Raw genomic sequence first — 26,958 nt, 5'->3', positions numbered from 1 at the left:
CTTTGCCACCTTGCACAGCTTTGTGTTGTTATGGTAATTTTCATGAAGTAGATTGCATCTAGCTGGCAGCTCCACTTGGGTCCTGTCTGCGGGAGAAGCATAATAATCATAATGAACACATCTCTGCTGTGTGCAGGGTTACAGTTAGGGACCAGGTGCTCAGGTGCCCCTCTGGCGCAACATTAAGGCAAGAATGAAGTGCGTAATTTCAGTCTTTAGTGTAATTTTACTACCATAACCATAAGTTCATGATCATTACTTTTGTCTACTCTGGGCATCTGTCTGTCCTGGAAGGACCTTCTCTCTTGTTCTATCTGTTAAAAGGGTTTAATGTTTTTTTTTCTTCAGGGAGTTAGTCTTCCTTAGGTCTTACGACAGAGGTTGACAAATGTGTTGGAAAAGCCCTTTGAGGCAAATTTGTGATTTTGGGCTATATAATAACAATTGACTTAAAGCATGCACAGATGTCCCTTTGGGATGTATTCTGGCACAATTATTGTGAACAAACACCACTGAAGCATGAGACATCCTGCACTGTGTTACTGCATCTTTCACTGTGCCTCACTGAATTGTGTGAAAATCTGCTGTGTTTGCTTTACAACACAAAGAACAATTGTGTTATGACACAAAACCGGACACAATTGACTTGAGTTCTTTTGACACACTTACCAAAATGACCATGATCGAGTTTTTATTAAGGGTAATAAAAAACAGATAAGGATATGAGCAAATATTCTTTCTTTCCTACATAAATATCATTGAACCTTTTTCAGTTATTTTTTGTGACCGACAAATATACTGAGCAGCAAAAACAAAACTCCTGGGAATTTATGTTGCTCAATTCTCCGCCTACCAATTTTGGTCCAATGCCAACGCTCAGTGCCAAAACAGGAAGTAGTGTGTTCTTCATGTGAGGAGGAAAGTAAGAGTGTCAAGGGCGCATCAGACTGGAGTTTGTGTCCCAGATCTGCAATCACTGTTCGTCTGTTTATCAACTCACCCATCTTTCCTTGAAGTGTTTTTGATGCCTAACCCTAACCACATACCTTAACCATAATGTATTTGTCATAATCATGATATCTACCTAACCATAGTCATATTAAAGTTGCCATTTGCAGATATTGTAAAAAAAAAATATGAGAATTTCAAAACGTCTGCATTGGACGTAATCTAAGGTTTTGCAATCTTTTTCTGGCAGTTGATGAACCAGTTTAGGCCTTTACAGATGTATTGGCTTCGGCTAATTCATCAGTCAAGCTCTAGAACTGAACCATTTACGTCAGTAGTTATGTCATAAACACTGATATACTGTAAATACTGTTATTCCATCTGCATAGTTATGCAAAACTTATCCTGCTGGAATCCATATTTGCCATTAACAGTATGGAAAGAGAGACAAGCACATTCTTTGCTACGAGTAACACGTTTTATGGGAAATTCAAACAGCACTTTTCAATAGCAACGATATAATGAGGCATTTCAAAGAGGATTCATTTTTCTGCGGCAGCCTCATTCAGACACTCTTCACTTGAGCAGCTAACCTGTGGCTTCTCCTCTCGGCGAGTTTTCTCCAGAGACCTGAACACACTGTACAAGTGCTGCTCTTCAAGGAGCGATAACGCGGGTTTGCACCGCAACTTGAAAACTAATTAACGACCGCAACCGCCCTGGAATTGGACAGTGGTGAGTCATTTCACTTGTGCAGTGAGTGTAACAATCGTCAACAACTCAGTTCCACTCACAATCTTCATCACGGCCTTGACCCGACGTTGAAAAGCTACGACTGTGAGTCACTCATATAGTGTACAAGCATGAGTCATCATGTTTAATGTAGCTTGGCATTTCCTGTAAAGCACTTTCCAGTACAACGTATCATTCACTGATAAATCTGATAAAAGGACTAAAATATGGAGGAAGGTAGTATGTTAATCCATTCATACATAAAGGTATGTACACACGACATGTATTGCACTTCTGTCCATCCTGATAGAGGGAGCCCTCCTCTGTTGCTCTCCCTAAGGGTTCTTCCTCTTTTTTTGTCCCTGTTAAAGGGTTTTTTGGGGGAGTTTCTCCTGCACCGATGTGAGGGTCCTGGGATAGAGGATGTCGCATGTGTACAGATTGTAAAGCCCTCTGAGGCAAATTCGTGATTTTGGGCTATACATAATAAATTTCATTTAATTAAATGCCTGTTCAACACATATACGTCTGATAAAACTGTCTTTGTTCTCAGCCTTTTTGTATTTTTCTCCCTTTTCCCCTCACCTGAAACTATAGTTTCCCTCAAGCAATGTGTGCATCCGCATGCCTATTTTCAACACTGTGGCTGTGCACGTTGCACGTGCTTGCCTCAAGGTGTATGTTTGTATATGTGTTTCTAGGTCTGCAGGCTTGTGTGTTTTTGCATTACAGTACGTGCGTGTGTGTGTGTGAGTGTGTGTGTGTGTGTGTGTGTGTATAACATGGTCTCATGAACCCCAGCACCTGACGCCAGGCCAGTGAGGAGTATCGCTGCCATCTGGTTGGCCCTGAGGGAGTCCCCGGGCCACCCAGAGCTGCTCGCCCCGAACAGGTAACCTGTCTGACATCTCCGACTCATCTTCAACCCACCAAACGGCAGATAATGAGGGGACGACAGCTGGCCGACGGCCCCCCTCCCTCTCCCCCTCCACCAAGACCAGGAAAACTGCCTACTGAGCTTTTGAGCAACGTAAGCAGTTCTGTGATAGTTTCATCTGGACACATTGGTGTGTGTGTGTGTGTGTGTATGTGTGTGTGCACATTTTTCCTTCAAAGTCAGGGAGATCCGTGCATCGCACTATACAGCCTCTTACTCTACAGTCACATGTGTTTTGATCTTTCACCTGAAGCAGAAAGCAACAACACAACTCAATAATGAGGCTGTAATAACAAAAAGGCTCTGGATCACAGATTTGTGAAGGAGGGGCGTGCGGTTGCGTCATTCAGTCTAGAGATGGCAGTATTTCAAAGGAAACTTGGGAATGTGTGCTGTGCGTTCTTTTAATCTGGAATTCTGAATGAACATAAAATTGCATATGAATTCACTGTAAAAGGTTGTCTTTAAAAAAAAGATCCTGACTGTCTCAGTCTATATCTGACTGGGTGAGTGGGGCAGCATGAGAGCTGCTGTGACACAATTTCCTTTCACATTCTTCCAATTTAGATTTTACCTCAGAGAATGTGTGAATACACGTCTCAAAATATATAACAAATCAAAAATACAACCCATTTGTACAAGCTTTGGTATTACAAAAAAAATGAAGATAGCTGCCATTTGACAAATAAGCCTATTTTAGACTCTGGCATTATCTTCATCCTGTGCGCTGCTGATAACATTGTGGCAGGCTGGGTCCAATTCTTTTTAATATATTCGAATTTTCTGTTGAATCTTTATTACCTGTATTACATTTATGGATCATTTCTTGATATTAAAAAGGATGCATTTTCATCTGCCCTGATATAAATTCACAGACACTTCGAAGGGTCCACCTAATGCCAAAAAAGACATGACATGTATTGCAGCGCGCTCAAGTTGTGCCAAAAGGATGACGCGACGGAGGTTGGGTCTAAAAGCGCACACTGTACGTGAGGTGCAAGTGAACTGATGGGTGACTTCATGTAGCACAGGCATCCAGACCGCGAGAGAGAGAGAGAGAGAGAGAGAGAGAGCGAGAGAGAGAGAGAGCGAGAGAGAGAGCGAGAGAGAGAGAGAGAGAGAGAGAGAGGCGGGAGGGTCACTTGATACCGTCTCCTTCTCAGCGGCTGACGGTGAGTCGCTCTCTGCTGTCCAGATGACTTTACGACTTAGCGTCGCGTGCAGCGCGTAGGATAAATTAATTAAGTAGTTTGTCTATAGCTGCTGTATTTATTTTTGCGTCCACACACATTCACGGATGTGGGAAGTTCCTCTTTTCTAAAAAGAAAAAAAAAAACAGCAAAATAACCGGATCTGCGCTACTCATGAATGAGTCTCCTCTTACTTCAAGGTGAGTAGCCTCTCCTTCGCTGTTAGTAGCTGAGCAGCAGCCTATAGGTGCAGCCCAGCGCGGCGTGCACGAGGGCAAAGTTGGGTCGACTTTACGCGCCTCCGGGACCCAGTAAAAGGCGTCGGGTTGCGCACATTATATGAATCGAGGTGTTTATATCAAATGTTGCATGAGAAAATGATCAAATATTATGTCTCTGTCGGGGGGCACCTGGAACAACCGACAGATGCGGTGGACCGGTGCCTCAGCTTCAGCACCCATCACAGACCGGAGGCAGAGCAGCGTTGTGTTGGTTTGGTGCTAAACGTCATTGCATCATCAGAGGGATGCCTTTCACTCACAGCCTTCCGTGACACAACTCTTTACACGTGTGGATTATTCTGGGCAAGCGCATCAGATATCAGTGGTCATCAGGAGAATACCAGAGTGAAGTATTTAGCCCGGGGACAGTCATTCCCCCGCTGCTGCCCTGCCTCCTGCCTCCTGCAGCCGGAGCTCGTGCAGCCTTGGCAGCCTGGGCAGAGCAAGAAGCCAGTGGGACGCTGATAAGGCTGGGCAGGAGCTGAGATAGGAGCCCGGGCCTGGGAGAACCGAGGCACGCGCACACACACGCACACACACGGCTGTAGCGGTGCCAACCTCGACAATGCTGTTGACCAAGTACATCTTTGTTTCGAGCCCCTGCCTGTGTGTGTGTGTGTTTGGGCGCTACATAAGTAGAGGGGGTGAGGAGTGCCGGTTGTTGGATTCACGGCTCTTTGACTCTCACTCTCATGCAAAACCACATGAACCCCGTTCCCCCCCCCCCCCCCCCTCTCTCTCTCTCTCTCTCTGCTCCGGCTTATCTGGTCGGCCAGTTGGACTAGCTTTTATTCTCCTGGCCCCTCCAGAGTGGGTAAAGCCTCTCTTGGAGAGAGAGAGATTGGCTTTTTCCCCTCAGCACGTTCATGCCAGTCATGCACTTTATCAGTTGCCTGCTAATTTTAGAATGTAAATGAATCTCCACATTAGTTCACGTCTCTCACTCTTTTGCAGCCGTTTGACGGCAATAAATGAAAATGAGGTTTTGGTTGTGATGATTGCTGTTCATCTGAAGGACTTTCAGTAATGCAGTTGGGGTTTATCCAATCCTAACTCCTGCTGTAGAGCCATTTTTAAAGGGTCACTTTATCCAATTTCAAAAAGACATATATTTCTTCCCTTACTCTTTGTGGTTTCAAGCCATACAGTTACTTTTGGTCTGACATCTCTGGTTTTTAAGATATCTGTCTTTTTAAGATATTCATGCTGCCACATCGATACAGCCGAATCTATTTTTATGGCAGTAACAACCACACAGACCTCACTGTGACCAGTTTCCTACTTTCAAAGGAACAATATTCTGAAATCTGCAGTCTGTGGATCTTCCAGTGTGATCCGGATATAGTCTCTGGAAAGACAAGTTGCTGTTTGAGGTTTTCAAATGTCATTTTTCAGTGTTTTGAGAGGCATAAACTAATTTCCACTCTTTGTTTTCAGGGCAGCTACTTTAGTTACAGATATTAGTTTAATAGATGGACATAGTTCTAAAGTTGGGTGACCTCACCCTTTAAGGTCCTTTATCCATACTGTTTTCCACCATGCAGTCAGACAGATCCAGTTTAAACGCGTCCTACAAAATGAAGCATGGATTGTTCGTTGGCTCGTTCATTGAATTCTATCTGCCCAGCGTTATATTTGTTATCCGTTTTTTTGCAACGGTAGTTTTGAACGCGGATAGACTGCAGGTGAAACTGCATCATGTTGGATTCTGCTGAACCCGGAGACGACGCAGGACCAGCGTGGGTGAAGTAATTCAGAACATCTGTCTCTGTCAAATTCACCCACAAGCCAGGAAGAGTTATCTCAGGCTTCCACGGAGATTAATGTGCTCTGGTGCACGTTTGAGAATACAAACAAACAAATAAATAAATAAATAAATAGGAAGAAATTAGTAACACAACTCCATAGCTGTGAAAGAAATAGCTTTTGATTGAAATGACCACCGGTTCATACCGTGACATTGATTGTAGAGTAATCTGAACACCGGGGAGCGGGATCTCGTGGGTCAGGGGCAAAGGCGAAGCGCAGTCGCTGCTATACATTAGGGGAATTAGTGTATGTAACGCAATTACACGGTGTGTGAGTGCACAGCAGCTCAGTACCGCTACCCATAGCGGGAGACCCTCCACCTCCAACCCCTCCCCCCACCACTACCCCCGTTTGCCGACAGAGACCCTGATTAAACACGACTGCTCGGATGCTACACAGCCCGAGGAGGGAGGAGGAGAAGGAGAGCCCCCTGGAGCGTGTGCGTTCGTGTTTGCGCGTGCGCGCGTACTGAATGCGAGTGCGTACACATGTGGATTTACTGGTGTGACTCTGCACAGGTGGGCACACATTAGATATAGCATGCAGGAGAGAAAGCGAAGCAAGCAGCGATACGAAACCGTCACCGACGGGAGGAAGAAACGGAGAGAGAACAAAATGCTGCACGAGCGTTACGCTGTCGTCCTCGCTCTTTTCTCTCCGTCGACCCCCCCTCTCGAGCTTCCTCTCGCTTCCTCTATTGTTTCAGTGTGTGATGCAGGCCTGGAGGGAGGTGGATACACAGGTAGATTAAGGTGGAGAACAGGGATGAAACAGAGGAGATGAGGACGTGATAGGTAGCAGGAGTGAGAAAGACGACGAAAAAGAGGGGGAGCGAGAGAGAGAGAGAGAGGTGGTAACTGACAGTGGAGGAGAGAAGGGAAAGGGAGGAGAGGAACAAGTGGAAAGCGTGCAGCTCACCTGCCAGATGGCAGCTTTGGCAGGGCTCAGCATGCAGAGATGGCGGTGTTGCAATATGGCGCACCGCCTCCAGATTGTCCCACCGTTGTTAATACAAACAGTGCAATAACTTTGCTGATGTGTGTGTTTTGCATTATTTTCCTCCGGCACATGGTTGTTAGCAGGCAGCATATGGTTGAAAGGAAAACTGACAAAGTTGAGGGAAGTCACACGTGTGTTTTTTTCTTGGGAAAGAATTGACAAGTTTGAAGAGTTTGTAATCTCTTTTTTTATTTAAAGAGGCGTTTTACACGAGGATCAGTTCACTCACCATGAGCAGTACTGCTCAGCTTATTTAAACAGGTGTGTAATGCTTTCTGTGGCTTTGGAGAGGCTTTCTAAAGTCTGAGAAAATAGGTGATATCAAGGTTATCTCAGGTCGGGCTTGAAGACTACAGAGTTTTAACAGAAAGTCTACAAACTCGGGTCATGGAGCTTGAAAAGAGGGGTCTCTTAAAAGATGCTATCAAGTTACATTATGAGAAATGCAGCATGCTCTGTTGACTCATATTAGGGACCAAAAGTCAGAATATCTCGGCCTCTTTCGCACGATAACGTCTGCAAGTCCCCGAACTTAATGGAGGCGCAATGGACTACCGGTTTAAGGGGACACAAGCTCATTTTCAGCTTCATACTTGTATTTTGGGTTTCAACTAGAACGTGTTTAAATGATTTCATGTTCAAAAAACATTACTTTTCTCACACTGTCCATCTGAATATACCTGCATTCATCCTCTGTCGGAAAAGCTAAGCTTTAGCGCTTGTTGCTTTAAGCCCCCCTCTCGAAAAGATGGTCTTATTTCTCAGTTTTTGGATTGGTAGCCACTCAAGAGATACAAATGTATGCGCACCAGCACTGTTAAAGTGAGTTTCTCATAATATGTCTAGTTTAACTTGTCTTTCATGTCCAACGGGGATGGTGCCAATCTTATGATGACGTAAGAACATTTTTTTGGGAAAATTCAAATTAACTGTCAATTGAAATTTGAGAATCTAATAAAGAAATAGAAATCCACATATTGGTGGCGGAAAATGCATTCTATGACATGGAAAATGTATGGAAATTGGTATTAATGCGGTAGAGCCGTGGCAAATCTGTCACTTCACTTAAAAGCTTCTACTTCCTTCCATTTCATCAAACGCCTCCAACTCAAATCTTTTTTTCATTTCTAAGAAAATCTTTGTTGCACTTTCTTCATGGCATGTCAGTAGAAGTATTGGTGAAATTCCAAATAAATAACAACATCAGCGAATTTTCGAACAATCACAGATAAGTTATATAGTAGATAGATAGAACAATCTTTGTTTCAAACCAACTGAATTGAAGTGCAGTGGGAGGAGGCTACTAAATTACTTCTCCCTTGAGACTTTTTTTGCTGACAGAGTCTTTGGGGGAATATTAAAGCCACAACACAACACTGAATGACTTGCTTGGGCATGTGTCAGAAAGTAAGTAAGTAATCAGTTACCTACAACATGTCCCAGAAAGCCCAGAGCACCTGGACTACATCCGACAGTTGGCGGCCGCAAACCATTTTCTTAATAGACTTAGAGAATTCAATGTTAATTTGAGGACCAAGTCCTATCAAGAGGGACAGGTTTTAAAGATGGGAAATGTTCTCTGCTGTTTAAATTCTGTTTTCCCCATTGTGCTTTAACCCTTAAGGAGCTTTTGTAAAAAAAACAAATAAAAAACCTGCGTCCCATTTGCCTTCAAGTGAATTTCTATTTGATGAAAATAGTCTGTTCAAAGTCCTGGTAGACCTCCGTCCCACTCGGGTACTGTAATTTGAACCAGGCTATGTCTATTTCTGAACACTGAGGAAATGTCTCTGTGTTTGTCCAAAATCACAATCAGAGACATGGATGGAGTTTCAGAGTAGGTCAGAGTTAGGCCGACCATGGAGACGGACTGAGATAATCTGGGCAGATGCTTGTATTTGTACAGCTTTTGGGTGAATGGCCACCAAAGGCCTTATTTGCGCTGCGGATTAGATGGGTTTTGGAGCAGCAGATACTTAGAGGGAAAGTTGTTGAATAGTAGAACATGCATCATCTCTCCTCCTCTTTGCTGTTTCTCTCCCCCTCGCTCGCTGCCTATTGCCGTCTCCTCTCGCTCACAGTGATTTGTCAGCAGTGGAGGTAGCAGCTGTTCCTTTTGCATTGTAATTTCTTTGATCGTAATTATTCGTGCCAGCTACCTCCAACCTTGGCATCCTCCGCCCCACGAAGCCATATGGGTAGAGAGGGAGGAAGCCGAGGAAACGAACAGGCTTCTTTTGGAATAAGTTCTTTGATTTCTGTGTGCAGTGGTGTGGGAATTATGGACATATGTGCTTCACAGCTTCACGTGGATGCTCTGCATCACTGTGTTTGATTATTTTTCTCATTCATGCACTCGCTGGGGTCTGGTCTCTGCCAAATGTATGTTCGCTGTCAGGTCTCCATGATTTATGTATGCGAAATCAATATAGCCCCGCACATCTGTAACTGAATCAGCCGGAGCAGGAATATAGCTCTGTTCTTGAGAAAAAGCAATGTCAACTCGGACGGGAAAAAAAGACAGAAACTCTGAAGATTGGAAGCAGACAATAAAATTACAGCCACCCTAGAGGAGGCTGGTAGTTATAGAGCCACATAGAAATGGCTAAGAGAGAGTGCTTTTACAAATAAAGCACAACTGGAGAGCTGCTCTGTGCTTGTCTCTGGGCTCCAGAGTACAGCTCACATTTCACCACCCTCCTTCTCTATTCCCCTCAGCTGCACTGTCCACAGATCACTCAGAGCCGCGGTCGGACTCCTCTGTTTACCCCTTGTTCTTCCCATTCTTGCACTTAAGCGATGTTGAGGATGAGGGGTGCTGGGCAGACGCTGCAGCGCTGCGTGGCTCCAAAGAAAGCGCCGCTCGTCTCTGTCTTCGTCTGCGGCCGCTGAATTATAGAAGACCTCCTATTGCACCCGAGCTGCGTAGGTTTTCATCACAGTGCTGGAGGTCACTTTGACTTTCCCCTCTATGCTCATCATATATGCAACGCGAGGGCTTCAGCAGTCGAGAGCCTGCTTGAGGTCACCATTAACCAGGGAAGACCGACAATAAGATTTATGGAAGAGGGGACAGAGCCGAGAGGAGGGGAAGAGAGGAGAATGCCACGCATGGCTAAATCTGACGGTGGCAGCGGCGCCCTTCATCTGGTCCCGGCTCTTAACAGCAATTTCAGATAGAGCACTGTATCTGCATGTATAATGCATGCGCCCTAAGATAATGGCATGCATTGCAGAAGGAGGCTGCTGACTGTGTTGTGTGGTGATGTGTCGGAATTGGTCCCCTATGTCACATTCGCCTCTGCCCAGGTCCTTCGCAACATCCTGCGCTTATTAGGAGCAGAGCGCGTAGCGATGACATAGTGCTGTTTTACTGTTCCCAGCAGACATCCGGCGCTACGCTACCATCAAGATTAGTGGCTGGCTGGAGAGTCCTAAAGCGTGCAATATCTGCTCTGACCAATAAACTAAACAACAAGTACGGGGGAAAAAAAGGCAATTACGGTTGGTTTTTCTGAATATACAATCATGCCGGGGTACAGAAGAGCTGCCAACACAACTAAATGTATATACAGCACTCGTTTCCAGAGAATACTAGCAATCGCAAAGTGTTGGAATCATTAATCTAAATATACCCCCCCCCCCCCGACTGGGGGAAATGTCTGGGGGAAGCGCTGCTGTTTGAAATTTACATTGCAGAACATAATAATTCAAATGAACCACAGGCCAACTGTCACAAAATTTCAGTGCGCGGCATCAAAGTGGAGATATCCTGTAGGCATCTACAGTGTGAGCATCCACGCTACACACATTATGCCCTGTGAGGCCCCGAGTCTGTGTTATTGTGGAGGGGGGGGGGGAGGCTCACAAGGAGCGACCAATCACCCTGGGGTGCCCCTCCTCAACGCGGCTACAGATAAAACACGGTGGACTGGTCACAAAACATTGCTTTTTCTAATAAACCCCACCGATCCCATGTGATTCAATATGACATTCATTTATAAGTCATCCTTAATAAAGACGGCTTTTTCATGTCCTAATTCCCAGACTCATCACTGTAGGTACCAGCGACAGCCCGTGGCTCTGGCTTGCTGGCTCCCTCCTCCCTCCTGTCCCCGCCACGTTTGACCTACTTCTGTCTCCACAACATTGTAAACAGATCTACTAATTGCCTTCATTTATTCATTTGGAAGTCAAGTTCTGTCGTGGCTGGCGCCCTCCCAGCTCATTCATGTGTAACGCGTACAACGCTGGCCCTGCCCCCAATGACTCGTCCGTGTGTATTTGCGGGAAACCCCAGACAAAAGTATCCCAGCATCATGCCATGTGAGCTTACGTACTGTAAGTCGATATTTTACTGTGTGTTGCCGAGAACAGCTGCAGCCACAACTTCTTCCCTAAATCTGAAATCATCTCCGAGAACGGACTTTATGAACCTGAGAACCTACACGCACAAAAAAAACCTGTGCCTTTCTGCAGCCGGCTTGAAATCATGAGGACAGAAGCCGTTGACTATTGTAGTTCAGACACTTTTCCGCCCCCATGGTCTTATACTGTTATTGCTTTTTTACAGCCTTATAAATCTAGGCCACAAAAAACAACATTTTTTTTTATCACCTCTGATGCTTGCGACAATGACTCCCATTGTTGACTAAGTGTGAGAGCAGAGAGGTTTCTGCTGACCTTTAGAAAGATCATGGCACTGTCTGTCCACAGTGTTCCTGATCTCACACAAACCTATAACCTATAATCCAAAATGCAAACAGCATAAGCTTGAATGGCATGCTGTTCCTGCTAAATCTGTTTTTCTTATAAGTGAAAATAAATCATGTTGTGCCATCTTATTGCTGGTGTTAGAATACAGAATACAGAAAGAATGCAGATAGTTATGCTTCTTGACATTTTCTTACTCTTTTAATTGGGTTTTCTAAACCCATTATGTCTCACAATGGTGCAATCTTCACAGTTGTCTTACAAACTATCAGTAATATCAGAATTTGTGAATTTACCACAAGACAAATGTTTGCTGAGCCCAGCTTCATGCTATCGAACTTGAGCGAGCTTTTAAACTGATGCACAAAGACAACCAAACAAAGAAATATCCCCTTAGAATATTTTAGTTCATCTCTGATGGCAGATGGGTCAAACAAACAAGAGGTAAAAAAAAAAAGCTAACCATCCCTTCTGTCCCGTGAATCATGCCTAAAAGGGCGCTACAGACGCTATGACAGCATTTCACCCCAGTGAAGGCTGAGCCCAAATGATGGATTTGGTTCCACTGATCTCGATCCAGGTCAGAGGGTCGTGTTTGTGGAGCACAGGAGGGCCGGCTTGTCCCTCATCTGCGCCGCGATTGGTGCCCGCTGAGAGCCTCGCGTCCCCAGAGGCCTCTGCAAACCCATGCTCCTGTGTGTGTGAGTGTGAATGAGTCACGTCTCGGCTCGAGCGTGTCTGAGTGGGAGGCGGAGAATTCAGCAGGGATGGACTGTGGAGGGCAAAGAGTTGTCTCTATAATCCAGGGTAAACACTGAGCAGCATGACTGCACGCCTTAGACGTGACCAAAGCCGGGAGAACAGAAATGGATGAAACGATGAGGCTGCTGCTCGCCTGCCCGGCTTCGTTTGCCACCAGCACTTTCTATTTCCTCCTCTTGTTTTTCCTCCCTGTTAAGTAATTCCTCTTGGAGTTCTTGACTGGAGACTCTCAACACTGAATTAACCTCTGGGTGGCACTGCTGGCGTCTGCTGTTTAAGATCATGCCAGACTCAAAGCTGGCTTTGCAAATATCATTTGGTCTGCTATTTGCCGTCGGACATCTAGAGCGCTGTCTAAATGTCTAGTTGAGAAAAAGGACAGGGCTTGAGGTTCTGATAAGATTACAATGCAAACTGCACTACAGGTCGTCAGCAGGAAGTTTTCAGTGTGATTTAAACAAGAGATGTTCAAAAGCGCTGAGAGTAGAGACCAGTTGAATTAACCACAAAATCTATTTTCTGTTCCTTTTTGTGACAGCTCGAGAATATGCACAAAGGATTGAGTCAAATTTTTGTGATATAATCCGCCCACTTTCAAACAGCTCTTTACTTCCAGCATCCACTTTCACTCTAAAAAGCTGCATTAAAAAGAAAGAAGAAGAAGAAAAAAGGTTCGGCACTCCAGGGAGTAAAGGTTTCCGGTGACCGGAGTTCTCCGGTGTTCTGGTTCAGGCAATTTGGTTGACTGAAAAGAAACGAATGAATGCTTCAAAGAGTTTATATTTTAGTTTACCCAGAAGCCATCAAAATAAAGGTCTGTCACTGCTTCCTCTGCGACATTTCAAAAACGCCTGAATACTCTTTTCATCGGGTCTTCACATAAAAAGGACAAATGATAGAACATCGTGGTTACATCCACACAGAAACTGGTTCAGGGACTCATCAGCTTGCAAAGCAGATGATTTGAGGGATTTTCTGAAGGAATTAGCTGGACACCATTTTTGCCCAAAATAAAGAAGCTGTAAATATTGCAGCCAACACGTCTTGCCAAATCTCAGCTTTCTGAGAACCAATAACAGCAAACGCAGTTTTTGTGTCCAGTTGGGAAAAAAAGTCGAAGAGAAAAGAAGAAGCTTCAGTCATCCAACATTTCAAGCGGAGCTAGACAAAGATAGAGATAAGCCAGAGTGTGACTCACATCTGGTCTGAGTAAATGTCACGTATTGCAGTTAGAGAAAAGCAAGCATCAAACTTCAGATTCAAATTCAGCAATAGAGTGTGTGTCAGATGTTGCTCTTTGGTGGCCAATTACGGGTAGGGTTGCGCACTCTGCGCGTGCCAAATTGAGCAGAGTAGGTCGAGACACTGGAGTGACTCGTCCCGCGGTGCAAGCGCGGCGGGGACAGATGGACAGGAGATGCTGGAGTGGAGCTGGACTCGGCCCAGCCAGCTCAGTGTCAGTCCATCCGCTCCATCCCTGGCTCCCTCTCAACTCAGCCGGACGTCCTGCTAGTCGGCCAATGGAGAGCACCCACCGCATCGTGACCCCGGCATTAGAATCTGACATGGCTGTCTTCATTTAACCTTTACTTATACCGGGATGTCTCACTGAGCAAAACACCCTGTTTACATTAGCGGCAGCCAAAAAAGACAGTTGCCATCAAAGCTTTTGGCAGGATATCTTTAAAAAGGTGTTTCACTGAAAAGGTTTGAGTCATTAAAAAAAAAAAAGTATTATTAGAGGAGTGTGAAGGGGCTGCTGGCGAGGACAAAGGGGGAGATAGAAACAGCCTTTAGGAGCCATATTGGAGAAGCTTCTGGTGACACACGGACAGGATTTAGGGTGAGGTGTCTTAAGTTACGGCCCCTCCTCCTACGCAGGCAGTTTTATTACTCCTTTAATGGACTACGATGAAGTAACCGTGTACCCGACGCCCCTTTATCTACGATGATATTTTGCCTTCACTAATCATCTGTCTTTATTTTGAGATAGAAAACAGTTTTTTTTTCTTTTCAAATTAGCGTATTTTCTCTCATCTGTTGCATCAAACTAAAACACATAATAGTTATGACAAGGCGGAAAAAAACAGTTAACACACCAAACATCCTTTGCCATGTGTCGAACTCATCCATCCTCCAGCCCATCGCCTGTTTGAGGGACAATGTTCGTCCCCTGTAAATATCTGCATATAATATGCTAATGAAATTAAACAGGGAAGTGTGAGGGTTGATGGTGCCTGGCTCTGAATCTCTAATGACTCCCTGCCATCCCTAGAAAAAGCCTGATTAATTTAGGAATGTCGGCCGCGGTGGAGAGTGATTAATTCCTCCTGGATTCAACCATTTAAACGAACAAGGCAGAGGGGAGAAAGGAAAACAGGGAGCCCAAAATATGGACACATAATTAATACATTTGGATCATTAAATTAGCCACCCAAACAGAGGGAATGCACAGCTACGGCGTGTCGTTGCTTTGTTCAAACAATAAGCCACGGTTAGTTCTCTCTTACAGACAGGCGGATATAATGAGCCCCCCTGTTGTATAGGGGGAATATTGGAACATCTCTCGGGCTAGTAAATATGGGCAGACAGTTTGAACAAATGATTACTTGTTTCTTTGATGTCTCATTTGTCTTACTAAGCAGAGATCGAGGAGAAAACAAGCTCATATATGTCTAGGTTCGTGGAGTATCTAATGATACCCTGAAAGCCGTTTTTCCACTCTCAAAACACTCAAGGATTTTTCGAGTTTAAAACAAATGTCTTTATTTTCTCTTTCAGAATGATGTGAAGATATCTTGAAAGGACCAGACCGCACTTCAGCACACAACCCCAGGTGTTTTATCTGACCTCTGTATTTGTTTTTTTTCGGAACCACGTGGGGATGGGAACGTGCTTGGATAAAAGATGGACTTACTGCGCCCTCACTAAAGGTCACCGTCCTCCAAAGGTCATGTCATGGCCCCTGGCACTGTGGCTATTGACTCTAATCTTTGCGAATCACAGGACGACTGCTGGACAGACTCTGAACACCTTCCAATCAGAGAGAAGGGAGTGGTCGCTGAACCACCTGACTGTGCATCAGTCTACTGGCGCTCTGTACATCGGAGCTGTCAACCGAATCTACAAGTTGTCAGCTAACCTCACCCTCCTGGTGTCCCACGATACGGGGCCAGAGTACGACAACAAAGCGTGTTACCCTCCGCTGATTGTCCAGCCCTGTTCTGAGCCTCTTGCCTCTACTGACAACGTTAACAAACTGTTGCTCATCGACTACTCGCACAACCGGCTGCTGGCCTGCGGGAGTCTCTACCAGGGCGTCTGCAAGTTGATGAGGCTGGATGACTTATTCATCCTCGTGGAGCCCACGCACAAGAAGGAACACTATCTGTCCAGTGACAACCAGACGGGGACGATGTACGGGGTTGTTGTGCCCTCGCAGGGTCAGGATGCCACCCTCTACATCGGCACGGCTGTCGGTGGCAAGCAGGACTACTTCCCAACTATCTCCAGCCGCAAGCTGCCTCGCGACCCAGAATCCTCTGCCATGCTGGACTACGAGCTTCACACCGACTTTGTTTCCTCTCTCATTAAAATCCCCTCGGACACACTCGCTCTTGTCCCACACTTTGACATCTACTACATCTACGGCTTCGCCAGCGGCAGCTTCGTTTACTTCTTGACCGTCCAGCCGGAGACGCCGGAGAACGGGATGCCCGCCGGTGGCTCCCCCGGCGACCTGTTCTACACGTCTCGCATCATCCGCCTCTGCAAAGGCGACAAGAAGTTCCACTCGTACGTGTCGCTTCCTGTGGGGTGCGTGCAAAAAGGCGAGGAGTACCGCCTGCTGCAGGCGGCTTACCTGTCCAAGGCCGGCAGGGTTCTGGCAAAGTCGCTCAACATCAGCGCCCAGGAGGACGTGCTCTTTGCCGTGTTCTCCAAGGGACAGAAGCAGTGCCACGACCCTCCTGATCACTCCGCTCTCTGCGTCTTCACCATCCAAGACATCAACACGCGCATCAAGGAGCGGCTGCAGTCCTGCTACCAGGGAGAGGGAAACCTGGAGCTGCACTGGCTGCTGGGAAAAGACGTGCAGTGCACCAAGGCGGTAGGTGGACCCTTTGATTTTTGCCTCTTGCAACTAACCCTAAAATTATGTTCCACTACAACTAAACTGCACTCTCAGATATGTTTCGAGGGAAACGTGTTTTCTCCCAGTTTGCAGTTGCAAAAAACGTAAACAGAGAAAATACCTTTCTCTTGAAAAAACAATTGACGATACAGTTTTGTTGGATGAGAATGTAATTCTACGGAGACCAGACTGCCTCTAACACTCACATATTTAGACCAACTTGCACAGCGGTGAGCAGCTTTGATATAGATTTTGCTGAAAGTTGGCTCTTTCATAATCCACAACCATGATTGAAGTCTAAATAGCTGTCAGGCAGGCAGCCAGAGCTGTGCTGAAGACACCATTCAGGTTTTCAGGATCCCGCGAGAGCAGAAGAGCTGGAGGAGATAATTCCACAACGCTAATCAGAGCACTTTTGTATGGAGCTTTGATTTCATTCAGGGGTTTGGGCACTGACTCCCTCCTTCTTCTCCTCCCCTTTCTCTCCCCCTCTTCCCCCCCTTCCAACCCCTTCCTTCTACTCTTGTCGCTGTCAGCAGTATTTGAACCCTCGGAGACCCGTTCTTGATCTGGAGAAAAGGGCTTTCTTGCGAATGTCCAAGTCGGTTTCTTTTGTGAAAGCTATAATTCTGCATAATGAGTGGCTTTCATGGAAACAAGTTGAAAGCAGACCATAAAAACAATGATATTCATCGCAGCCAATGCTCTGGTCGTTCAAAACATGTACTTTAATTCCACAGTGCCATCAAACAAATAAGATGTATTCATAAAAGCAACTGAGGGACGACAGAGACACATAATAATACAATAATTAACACTCACTGCGCTGTTAACCAGAGGGCTTTATATCTAAAATGGACAGTAAATGAAACGCGGTGGTTCAGCTTTGTAGAGAAGTCATTAGATATTGTGTTTCTTTGGTTATATAATTAATCATTCAGTGAAAGATCAACAGCCAAGTGCGTCTAGAGATGCACTGATGCAGATTTTTGATGCCGATACTCATTTCACTTTCATTCCATTGACTATCCATTGATTCCAGGACTATGATCACACGTACAATAATAACAAAACGATGGCACACGGCATAGCTAAAGTACAACGAATTTTACTTCAGGGCATTCTTTAAAGAAGGCACCCAGTTTACAAATAACTTTTGGCTTATCTGATTGTCATAACAATGTTAATTTAAACACAGATATACTTAAGAAAATAACTATCTCTAATAATTTATTATGATTATATTCTAACATTCAAACTAAATATAATACTCGTCTCCCAAGCTCCCCTCTGGTTTCTATCCAACTTGTCTTTCAATGACTTTAGGAATTCTGGAGTTGTTCACTCTAAAGTTACAAAAACTCTGGCTGTACATTTCGCTTTCATACAAGAGATACTTCACCAATCTAGACTCTGCACTCTGAACTCTGCATAACAATAATGTCATACTTCTTACCTCACCTAGCCACTTTAGCATGACCTGACCTCTCAGCCTCTGTTCAACAGTAAGTTTCAGCCACTTGATGTTGTCGCACTTTTGTGTCATCCAGTATCTGATTAACCTGCAAGACCCATACCGACGCATACACACCCAAATTATGCAGGCAAATAGTTGTATGTTATACGACTGAGTTCAGTTTCTTTACCTTTATTCAGCCTCCTCCCAGTAGCCAATAATTCTCTTTTCAACTGCGACAAAGAGTGGGTATCTTACCAGCTCCATATCGACCGTATTATTGCAGGTTGTCAGTTTAACTTTTAAGGTATTCTTACAAAATCTGAGGTGTAGCTTCACCAATATACTATATACACACAAGCATATGGCATAACGGGTGTAACTAACTTGTCAAACAGATCTTGTGATATTTAAAGGTGAATCAAATTTTCAACATTGTTTCTACAAAATAATTGACAAACATTGCATGGGAGGCTTGCTTATGCTGCTCCTCAGTCTTCAACGGACCATTATAATTCACAATGACATCAAGATATTTAAAGCAATAGACAATCTCTAGATTTTCTCCATTGCATCTAAATCTTTGTTCTCCACTATCTGCTTTCGAAAACCAACACTGATATCAGATAATTTCCTTCCTGTGTCCAGATTTTTAAATGTGCCTATTTTAAGATACTTATTTGAAAAGACCAGTATGGTTTTATTCTGCTGCTTCACTCACACTTTTTGCTTGTCACTGTCAATCTTAGACTCTAAGAAAATTCCACTGTCACTATCTGCCAGTTATTGGGTTAACAAGACAAAACAGCATTTATAGCAGCAGGCACAATGTGCGTCAAGCTCACTGTCTTAGTTTGAAGTGGCAGCATGCTAACAGCTGATGATTTGCACTAAACATAAAGGTGAGGTCGATGGAAAAAAAAAAAACTGAAGGTATTTGCTTGTAACAACAATTCAACCTGATGAATGTCTGTGTCAAATTTCATGGCAATCCATCCAAAAGCTGTTGAGACTTTTCACCTAAAAGCACAAATGTCAACCTGCTGGTGTCGCTAGATGAAATGTCAGGATTCATCCTCAGGGGATAAGATAAATCTCATTATTCTGATGACATGATTAAATTCAGCAGCAGAATATCAGACTGGCAATGTTGCAAGCAGTCAGTAGAAACAAATGCAAATGTTAAAACAAATATACAATTGACAAATATTCACATATCCTAACAACACTTAGTTTCAAAAGAGAAGACTTGAATGCTTGCATACTACAAAGAAAACGGCTTATTATAGGGTGAGATATGAAGCTTGTGTACGCTGCGTTCACTTCACTGGTCACATTCAGTAAAGCTGAGGCACGTTGCTTGATGGAAGAAAAACAACAGCAAGGGCTAATATGCATAAGAAGCAGAGGACGTGAAATAAGAAATGAGTTGCCCTAAAAAGGTAGATTTATACACTGAGTGACAGGCAATTAGCAAAGATTTGAGGCGCGTGTTAGTAGATGTAACAGGACAGAGAAGCACGCGGCTCTCTTTCATGCTTAATCACAACCTGACACTTCTTGTATAGCGTCTTTGTGTGATGTCAGATCAACTGATCTCAAAATCACAGAAACCGGCGCAAAATACACAGCGTTTCTTCGCGTTTGCCTTCAGCAATTAGCCTGCTGTTGATAAACGAGGCAGCCCCTTTTGAAGTAATCATTTTTAACCCTGAAAACTGTGTGCACGTAGTGCACGTGGGGCTTGCCACAGGTCAGTTTGAGTTCTTCTCTTGTGTTTGTATATGTCTCCACTGATCTCAGTCACTTACGCTCTCCCTTCTCTCTCGTTACCCCCCCTCCCCCCTCCTCACATCTGTCATCCTCACTCCTCTTTCCGCTCGCCCTCTCCCCTTTCCTATCCCTCCCTCCTTTCGCTTCTTCTTACTCTTTCCTCTCCACACCTCCTGAACCCCCCCCCCCCCCCTTCCATCTTTCTGCTTTCGTACTCTCAATGCCTTCTTCAACTTCACCCCAACACTCACCTCTCCATCCCTCTCTCCACGCAGCCTGTTCCCATCGATGATCACTTCTGTGGCCTGGATATAAACCAGCCCCTGGGGGGTTCCCAGCTGGTGTCCGGCCTGACGGTGTACACTGAGAGCAGGGACAGGCTGACCTCTGTCACCTCCTACATCTACAACGGACACAGTGTGATCTTCCTGGGGACCAGGACTGGACGGCTGAAGAAGGTGAGAGCAGCAGCTGTCGAGCAAATAAGGGCTTGATCTGCCTTTTTTGTGCACACCGATACGGGATCGTCTGGTTGTTTACAGAGAGACAACCGGATCCTCTTGATGACAAATAGCATCACTTATCTACAGAAAACAGAAATGATTTATTTAGGCTGCTATTGATGACCCATTGGCATCTCTTGTCTCTTCTAAAAGTTATCTTCCTGTTTCAGTTTTTACCAATGCAAAACGTAGCCTGATCCCAGACCTCACAATCAAACTAAATTGATGTTGTTCACATTGACAGCTATTTCCAGCAGTTGGCTTAACAATCAATCAATCAGAGCTTAGTAGGCGGGATTAAAAATTGGAAAGTGTTCCCACAAAGCTAGCTAGCTACATCGATGGAAATCAGCAAAAAATGGCTAAAACGTGCGGATGAGATTGATGAAGCTGTACACGTTGAAGCAATCTCAACCATCAAATCCAAGCACAGAAATAGCAACTCTTGAATTGACAAATTTCTATGATGAATATGAAAAATATTCCTTGCCAACTAAAAATGATATAAGCTGGATGGTTATGAAAAATGATGAGATCTCTGTGAACCTCATTTAACTTTAACTTGCTTAAACACATCATTTGAAGTGTCCTTCATATCTTGTATGAAGGTTAAAATCACTCGTTTATACCCTTGACCTAATGAGGCATGAACAAATAAAACATTAACATAATTAAATTATACTCTAGCGATTTAGTATTGCACTCCCTTAAAGTGTGGGGACTTGTGAGAGACAGACGACCAAAAGAAAAGTCAAAATTGATGCAGCAGAAGCAGAAATATATTGACTTTTATTTCCTAGTTTGTGGAATACAACTCCAAACACACTGGAACCGACATTTCCCACAATGCAACGTAGAGCATCTCTTTATTAAACCTTCCCTGTCTCGGGAATGCCGTGCCCAATTTATAACGCATGGCTTTCTGTTAAGAATTTGAAGGGCCCATGCTAAAGACAACATAACCCTGGTGACGACATTGAGACATCATGACTTTCTCAGAGTTGGAATCTGTGTTCTTTTGTGAGTTTCTCAAATGGAAACGCCCTCTCAGCCGTTAGCAAAAAGCAGTGACATCGGTTACCAAAGTAAGCTAATCAATAAGGTTACAGATAATGTGAACTGTAGCAATAGCACTAAAAAAAGCAAAATAATAATATTACAAAGCTCCTGAAGAGCCACAGAAGACAACATTTTTTGGGCTGTGTTGCACTCACCATGACTGACTAACTGATTGGTGGAATGTGCCTTTAATGTCTTACATCACTCTAAAAGGTTTCTGCCTCCAAACTACACATTACATCATTTATCAGAAATACACCACAGAGATTCATCTTCCACAGCTGTTTCTTGCGTCTCACCGCTGTGGCACATTTATGCAATAATGATCTTTAACCCATTAACACTAATTAATGCAATAATATGATCAATTAATGGCCTAATTAGCATAACGGGTCACGTTTAATATATCATGGTGATTATGTAGGACATTATGCAGCGGAACAAAGGTGCAGTAATCATGCAGCACTACATCTTCAGCCTCTGGAATGGGACAGATTGATGTAAATTTATCACCCGTGACTACTTGAGCCACAACTGAAGCACGTGTCTGTTCCCTCAATTCCTTTGTATTAGCGGCAGGAAATTATGCAGCTCTAGTGAATCACAGTCCTGGCGGATTTTGGTTTAATGGCGTTTAGTGGTATAAAGTATTTAAAGGACCTCTTCACTGATGTTGAACATTATCTCTGTGTACTTGACAGTCATTTCTACATTTATTTATGAACACGGTTAGACATGTAAGTGTTTGTCTGTGTGTTGTAGGCAGGCTCAAATTACTCGCCTGAATCTAAAAGTCTAATCTGTATTTCAAAGCCCAACATTATTGTTCCTGTTCTTTTAAAGCCTAGTTATTTTCTAATTTTATCTTGTGTTTTGAGAGTTTCTTTTTCCGATTCTCAAGGTTTCAAAGTCGAACTTAATCCTTCATTTGTTTAAAGGATAAGTTTGGTAATATCCTACATTTTTCTTGTTGTCAACAAATCCAATAAAAAGCCTAAAACCAAAAAAGGATTTATACTATAAATACTGAATACCTTAACCCTGATAAATCGTATTCCTCTATGCCACACACCTCCATTGTTGTCCAAACGCACCAGTGAGCCATGCTGTTGCCCTGGATGACATGTTATGAATATGGGCACGGTAGTTAATTTTGGGTCACCCCACATACACTGTCCTGCTGCTGTAAATACCCACTAAGAGCTGAAAATAGGCCGCAACAGATGCACCTTTTACTCCCATTTTAAAAAAACATGTGCCCAGCTGTTTCAGGAAATGACAGCTTTATCCTTTAAATATATACATGTGACCTGTTTTAAAGAGGATGAGTGCCACAGACAGAGTGGTTAATTCTGAAATCATTATGAGATTGACCAAAGCATTGTTGGTGTTCATCTTTTTGGTCAAATATACAATATCGCCAGCCTTCTCCTTTAAAGTCTTAATTTAGTATTCCTTCAGTATTAGGTTTCTGCTGCTCGGCCGTGCTTGCATCATCAGGTGAAGGGATTGATTATTAATACAGAGTACTGACAAGCGTATGATTGACAGGAACTAGTTCAAACGTCATCTGACCACGTCTGGAGGCCAAATGGGTTTATAGCTGTTCCGAAATGACCGGAGCTGTCAGAGAGGGGCGAGATACATTCACATGGGGGATAATGGTGAACACTTTCAGACTCAGTCTCTTAAAGGCATTCAAAGTGTTGAACGAAGTAGTTGAGTGAAGATTGAAAAAAAAGGAGAGAAGCTCAAATCCTGACAATAAAGCTTGCACCTGAAGATTATATTCATTGATGATGAATCTGACAAACAATAAAGACCCAAAACTGGACCAAAAGACGACAGCAATGAAAATATAAATAAAAGTCCAAACACTGTCGCTATCTTAAGTGCAATTTATTAGCACATTCACGAGTGACGTTTCGAAATAATGCTCTTCTTTAGACTTCAACAATGAATCATCTGCCAATTATTTTCTTAATTGACTAATCAATATGGCTGTAAAAGGTAGTAAAAGAATCTGCCCCAAAATGTGTTTAAAAAATCTTAACAACTCAATAAATCTACTAGCAATTACTAGCTATTAAATCATTATATCAGCAGCAAATCTATTTAAAAACAACTTTTATCGACTAATCATTTCAACTAGACTACTTTCCCAACTCCACACACCTGGCCAATCGCTATGTGAAGCGGACATGGTTGTCGGTTTTAATAAAATTACAAACATTGTTCTTCCACCAATGTACAGCAAAACATGTCAGTTAAATATCTGGTTGTTACTGGCATAGTCTTTAAAACAAAAAGTTTTTGGAAGGGGTTCCAGACGCTGTTCAACAACATGACAAGCACTTTGTTTAAACATACTGACCCCTTAATGGCCTTTGGCATACCTAACTCTGACATATCGAGGTAGGTTTGAAAGCCACAGAGTAACCACTTTGGCATGATAAGGTAGGCAAGCAAACACAAATACGCTTCAGATGTACAGAAAACAGGCAATCTATAGGAATGTATCATCACACAGATCTTTCCCAGGGATTGTTTCCCCCCACCACAGTAGGATCCTTACACCAAGCCCACAGACATAAGATGACCTCTTTCCGAGAGGTTCATGAAGTTGATTTAGCTCATTGTCCATCATGTTTCATTTCGAATGCGTACTGTAATGATATATTATCATGAAGCTCCTATCAGGCTCATTCTTTGATCGAACCGGATTGACTTGGTAGCACCCGTGGGCTCTGCTTGCTGCGCAGTTGTTAAGGCATGCAGCTGACTGAGGAAATGTGTGTGAGAGGACTGTTGTGACATTAGCCTGGAGGCCTCAGTCTTATGAGGAGCAATCTGTCTGACACACACAGACAAACATACACACACACACACACACACACACACACGGGTCCAGACTGGGAGCACAGATAGCATCACTGCAGCTCTTTCATTGGATGAGCCATCGGGGACAAATAAAAAACAAGATAGCCTAACAGAAAGAGAGAGAGAGAGAGAGAGAGAGAGAGAGAGAGAGAGAGGGAGAGAAAAATAAAATGGAGACAGACAATGGGAGACAAAGACTGGCAAAGGGAAGAAAGAGAGAAACAACAGAGACAGATGTAAGAAGACTGAGACATAAAGTGAGAAAAAGAAAGAGATTGACGAAGAAGGAGAAGGTAGACCAAGAAAAAAACCCGATGTTTTGCATGTGTTCAGGAAGTGAGTTTGGGTTAGGAGCACTAGGAATCCATCATTAGCGCTTAAAGTGCAGAGCGTCTAAAGGCCAGAGATTGTCATTACACTGACAGAATGAACAGCCATGATTCAGACTCCCAGGAGCCTCCGAGGAGCACGGGGTCACCTCGCGAGTCCTATTCCATCACCCCCAAATGGACAGGCTGAGTGGAAATGGGGCATGACAATAAACGGCATCAGCGGATCTCTCCGGCAGCAGGGCCATTGCAAAGGTCAAGCCTGCCACAGGAAGTGGAGTAACCGGGGTGAAAGGTCACAGGGATAGCCGTCAGTCTCACCATCCGGGCTCCGTACAGCATATGGATGAGTCCGTCACCGTCTCTCGATAGTCCAGATATACAACAGGACATTTCTATCATCACCTGCCACAGTCTTGTTGCCTTGGGTGGTTGATTTTAGCTGAGTGATATGACCCTGCGGGGAACTGTGCCGAAAACAAAAAAGGGCTTTTACACTTTGCATGACGTTCGCTAATGAGGTGAATCCAGGTAAAAGCCATTATCTCTCCCTGATCCTTATTTCTATTTAGGTCATAAAGCAGGAGGCTTTGATAGATGCAACTTTCACTGGCACAGTTTCCACTTGTTAGCAAAATGCTAGTGGGCGCAAGATTAGCATTTCAGTCAGTACAGTCACATCTAGGTTGTAACCTTTTGTTGCAACAATAATGAGTTGGTTAGCTTGTCTCTGCTCAGGTGATGCTGCAAAACAAATGTGAGCAAGCTCGACAAAGCTTGATCTTTGACGCCGAATCCACGGGAATGGATTTGCACGGACAGGTGAAAACCTGCTCCATGGAACCCCCGTGATGTGGCCGTGACCCTCGCGGATGCGTCAAACATAAATTACAAAAAGTGTTCGACGGTCTGCTTAGGGTGGGTGGGAGGGGTGTTGGATGGCTCAAACAAACACAGGAATTTCACCCAGGAGACTGCTGTTTGTGTCCCGTGACTTATTTTTGTCGGTCGCCAGTCACTTGTGTTGTTAGTCACTCTGTAGTCACATGAGTTGTTAGTCAGTTAAGTAAACGTCAACCACAATCTTTCCTAACCCTAACTAAGTAGATTCTTCCCCTAAACCTAACTTCCTGTAAAGACGGAAGTTTCTCTTTACACACCTCGTCGCCGGCACGTCCAAAGCTGACACTAGATGGGGACCTAAAGCGTCATAGTTTGAAGCTTATAGGGCCACTGACTGATATTCGATGAGTTGAGAGCGAGAATTTGTGGATAATGTAGTCAAATGTGTATTAGGTCTATAAATGGCTTCATTCAGCTCCAAAAACTACAAGACTACAAACACATTTCCCCAGGTTTCATACTTTATTACACTTGAAGGAGGACAGCAGCTCCTGTATCCTAGCAAGTAAGTAAGCAGCAGACACAGTGTAGAATGACATTATACTTATGCTTACCCTGTGGCAGCTTCAAACACATAACTGGTGTTGAGTGGAATTGATTTTTTTTTCGGAGGAAATGTTTCTGCAGAGCACAGTAATACTCAGAAGGACGACAATAGCATACCGAGTGCGACCGGACATAGCGAGTGTATTAAGACGTGTGTATCCCGGTTCAGAGGGAAATCAATGATGTCATATGTCATACCTACCACTGAGGAACTGCAGTATTATTTTCATTTACGATTAAACCGTTTCATGTTTAAAGAGCTCACTGTAGGTAGACAACACTCTCTGCAGGCTGGGGAGGGGGTGTCTCGTGGAGGAACCGGTCCTTTGACTGAAGCATCACAAATCTGATCCCTGTAGCTGCCTCAGCGCGACTCCTGAGCGAGCCACTGATGCCTTCACCGTTCAATCATTGTAAGAGAATTAGCTCAGAGCTGATTAATGTAATTCAAAGGATGCCCACGCTATAATATGAAGGGCGTGCAGCGCGGTGCTGGAAAAAAAAGAAGAAAAGCGACTGGCTGCAGCTAACTCAGCGGCAGTATTTCCCTAGAAATGGCTGGAAATGTTAAGCTCACTGCGAATAAATACTCTCATGTGCAAATAGTGGACTCATTATGGCTTATTGAGAGTTGACCGGGTGGGGAAATTCTCCAGCGCACGGCTAAATGACTTGGACTTTTCAAAGTCACGGTTTCCAAACAGGGGCCGGGAAGTGGAGATCTGGTGATTGAAATCATTAGAATAGAGTTTCGGAGGAGGGACGCAGGCTGAATAGGTGTGTTTGAGGCTAAATTGAAAGGATTTTCATAACCGCATGCAGGGAGCTGGAGCCGATGGTGAAAGTCTTCAGAGCGAATCGCCATTAAGACAGGCAATATTGTGATAACACATACAACAGGTATGACAGGTGTCTATCTCTCTGCCATTTCCTGACTGTAGTTTAATTTAGCAGCTCCGTCTCTCTCTCTCTCTCTCTCTCTCTCTCTCTCTCTCTCTCTCTCTCT

At 44.1% G+C, this 26,958-nt stretch overlaps 1 protein-coding gene across 1 annotated transcript in view; it reads left to right on the top strand.

Annotated features, from left to right (window-relative positions):
• The first annotated feature begins 3,699 nt into the window (after nucleotides 1-3,699).
• Nucleotides 3,700-26,958, top strand: part of LOC116396806 (plexin-A2-like) — a 78,003-nt gene continuing 54,744 nt past the window's right edge. The window contains exons 1-3 of the mRNA XM_031871654.1: nucleotides 3,700-4,007; nucleotides 15,153-16,479; nucleotides 20,008-20,190. Coding sequence (XP_031727514.1) covers nucleotides 15,256-16,479; nucleotides 20,008-20,190 — 1,407 coding nt within the window. The 5' untranslated portion in view covers nucleotides 3,700-4,007; nucleotides 15,153-15,255. The remainder of the gene's footprint in view (nucleotides 4,008-15,152; nucleotides 16,480-20,007; nucleotides 20,191-26,958) is intronic.

Source organism: Anarrhichthys ocellatus, unplaced genomic scaffold (assembly GCF_004355925.1).
Source record: "Anarrhichthys ocellatus isolate YVR2014 unplaced genomic scaffold, GSC_Weel_1.0 scaffold60, whole genome shotgun sequence".
Lineage (NCBI taxonomy): Eukaryota > Metazoa > Chordata > Actinopteri > Perciformes > Anarhichadidae > Anarrhichthys > Anarrhichthys ocellatus.
The sequence above is the reverse complement of the archived record's forward strand: the minus strand, read 5'-3'. Positions and strand labels throughout refer to the sequence as shown.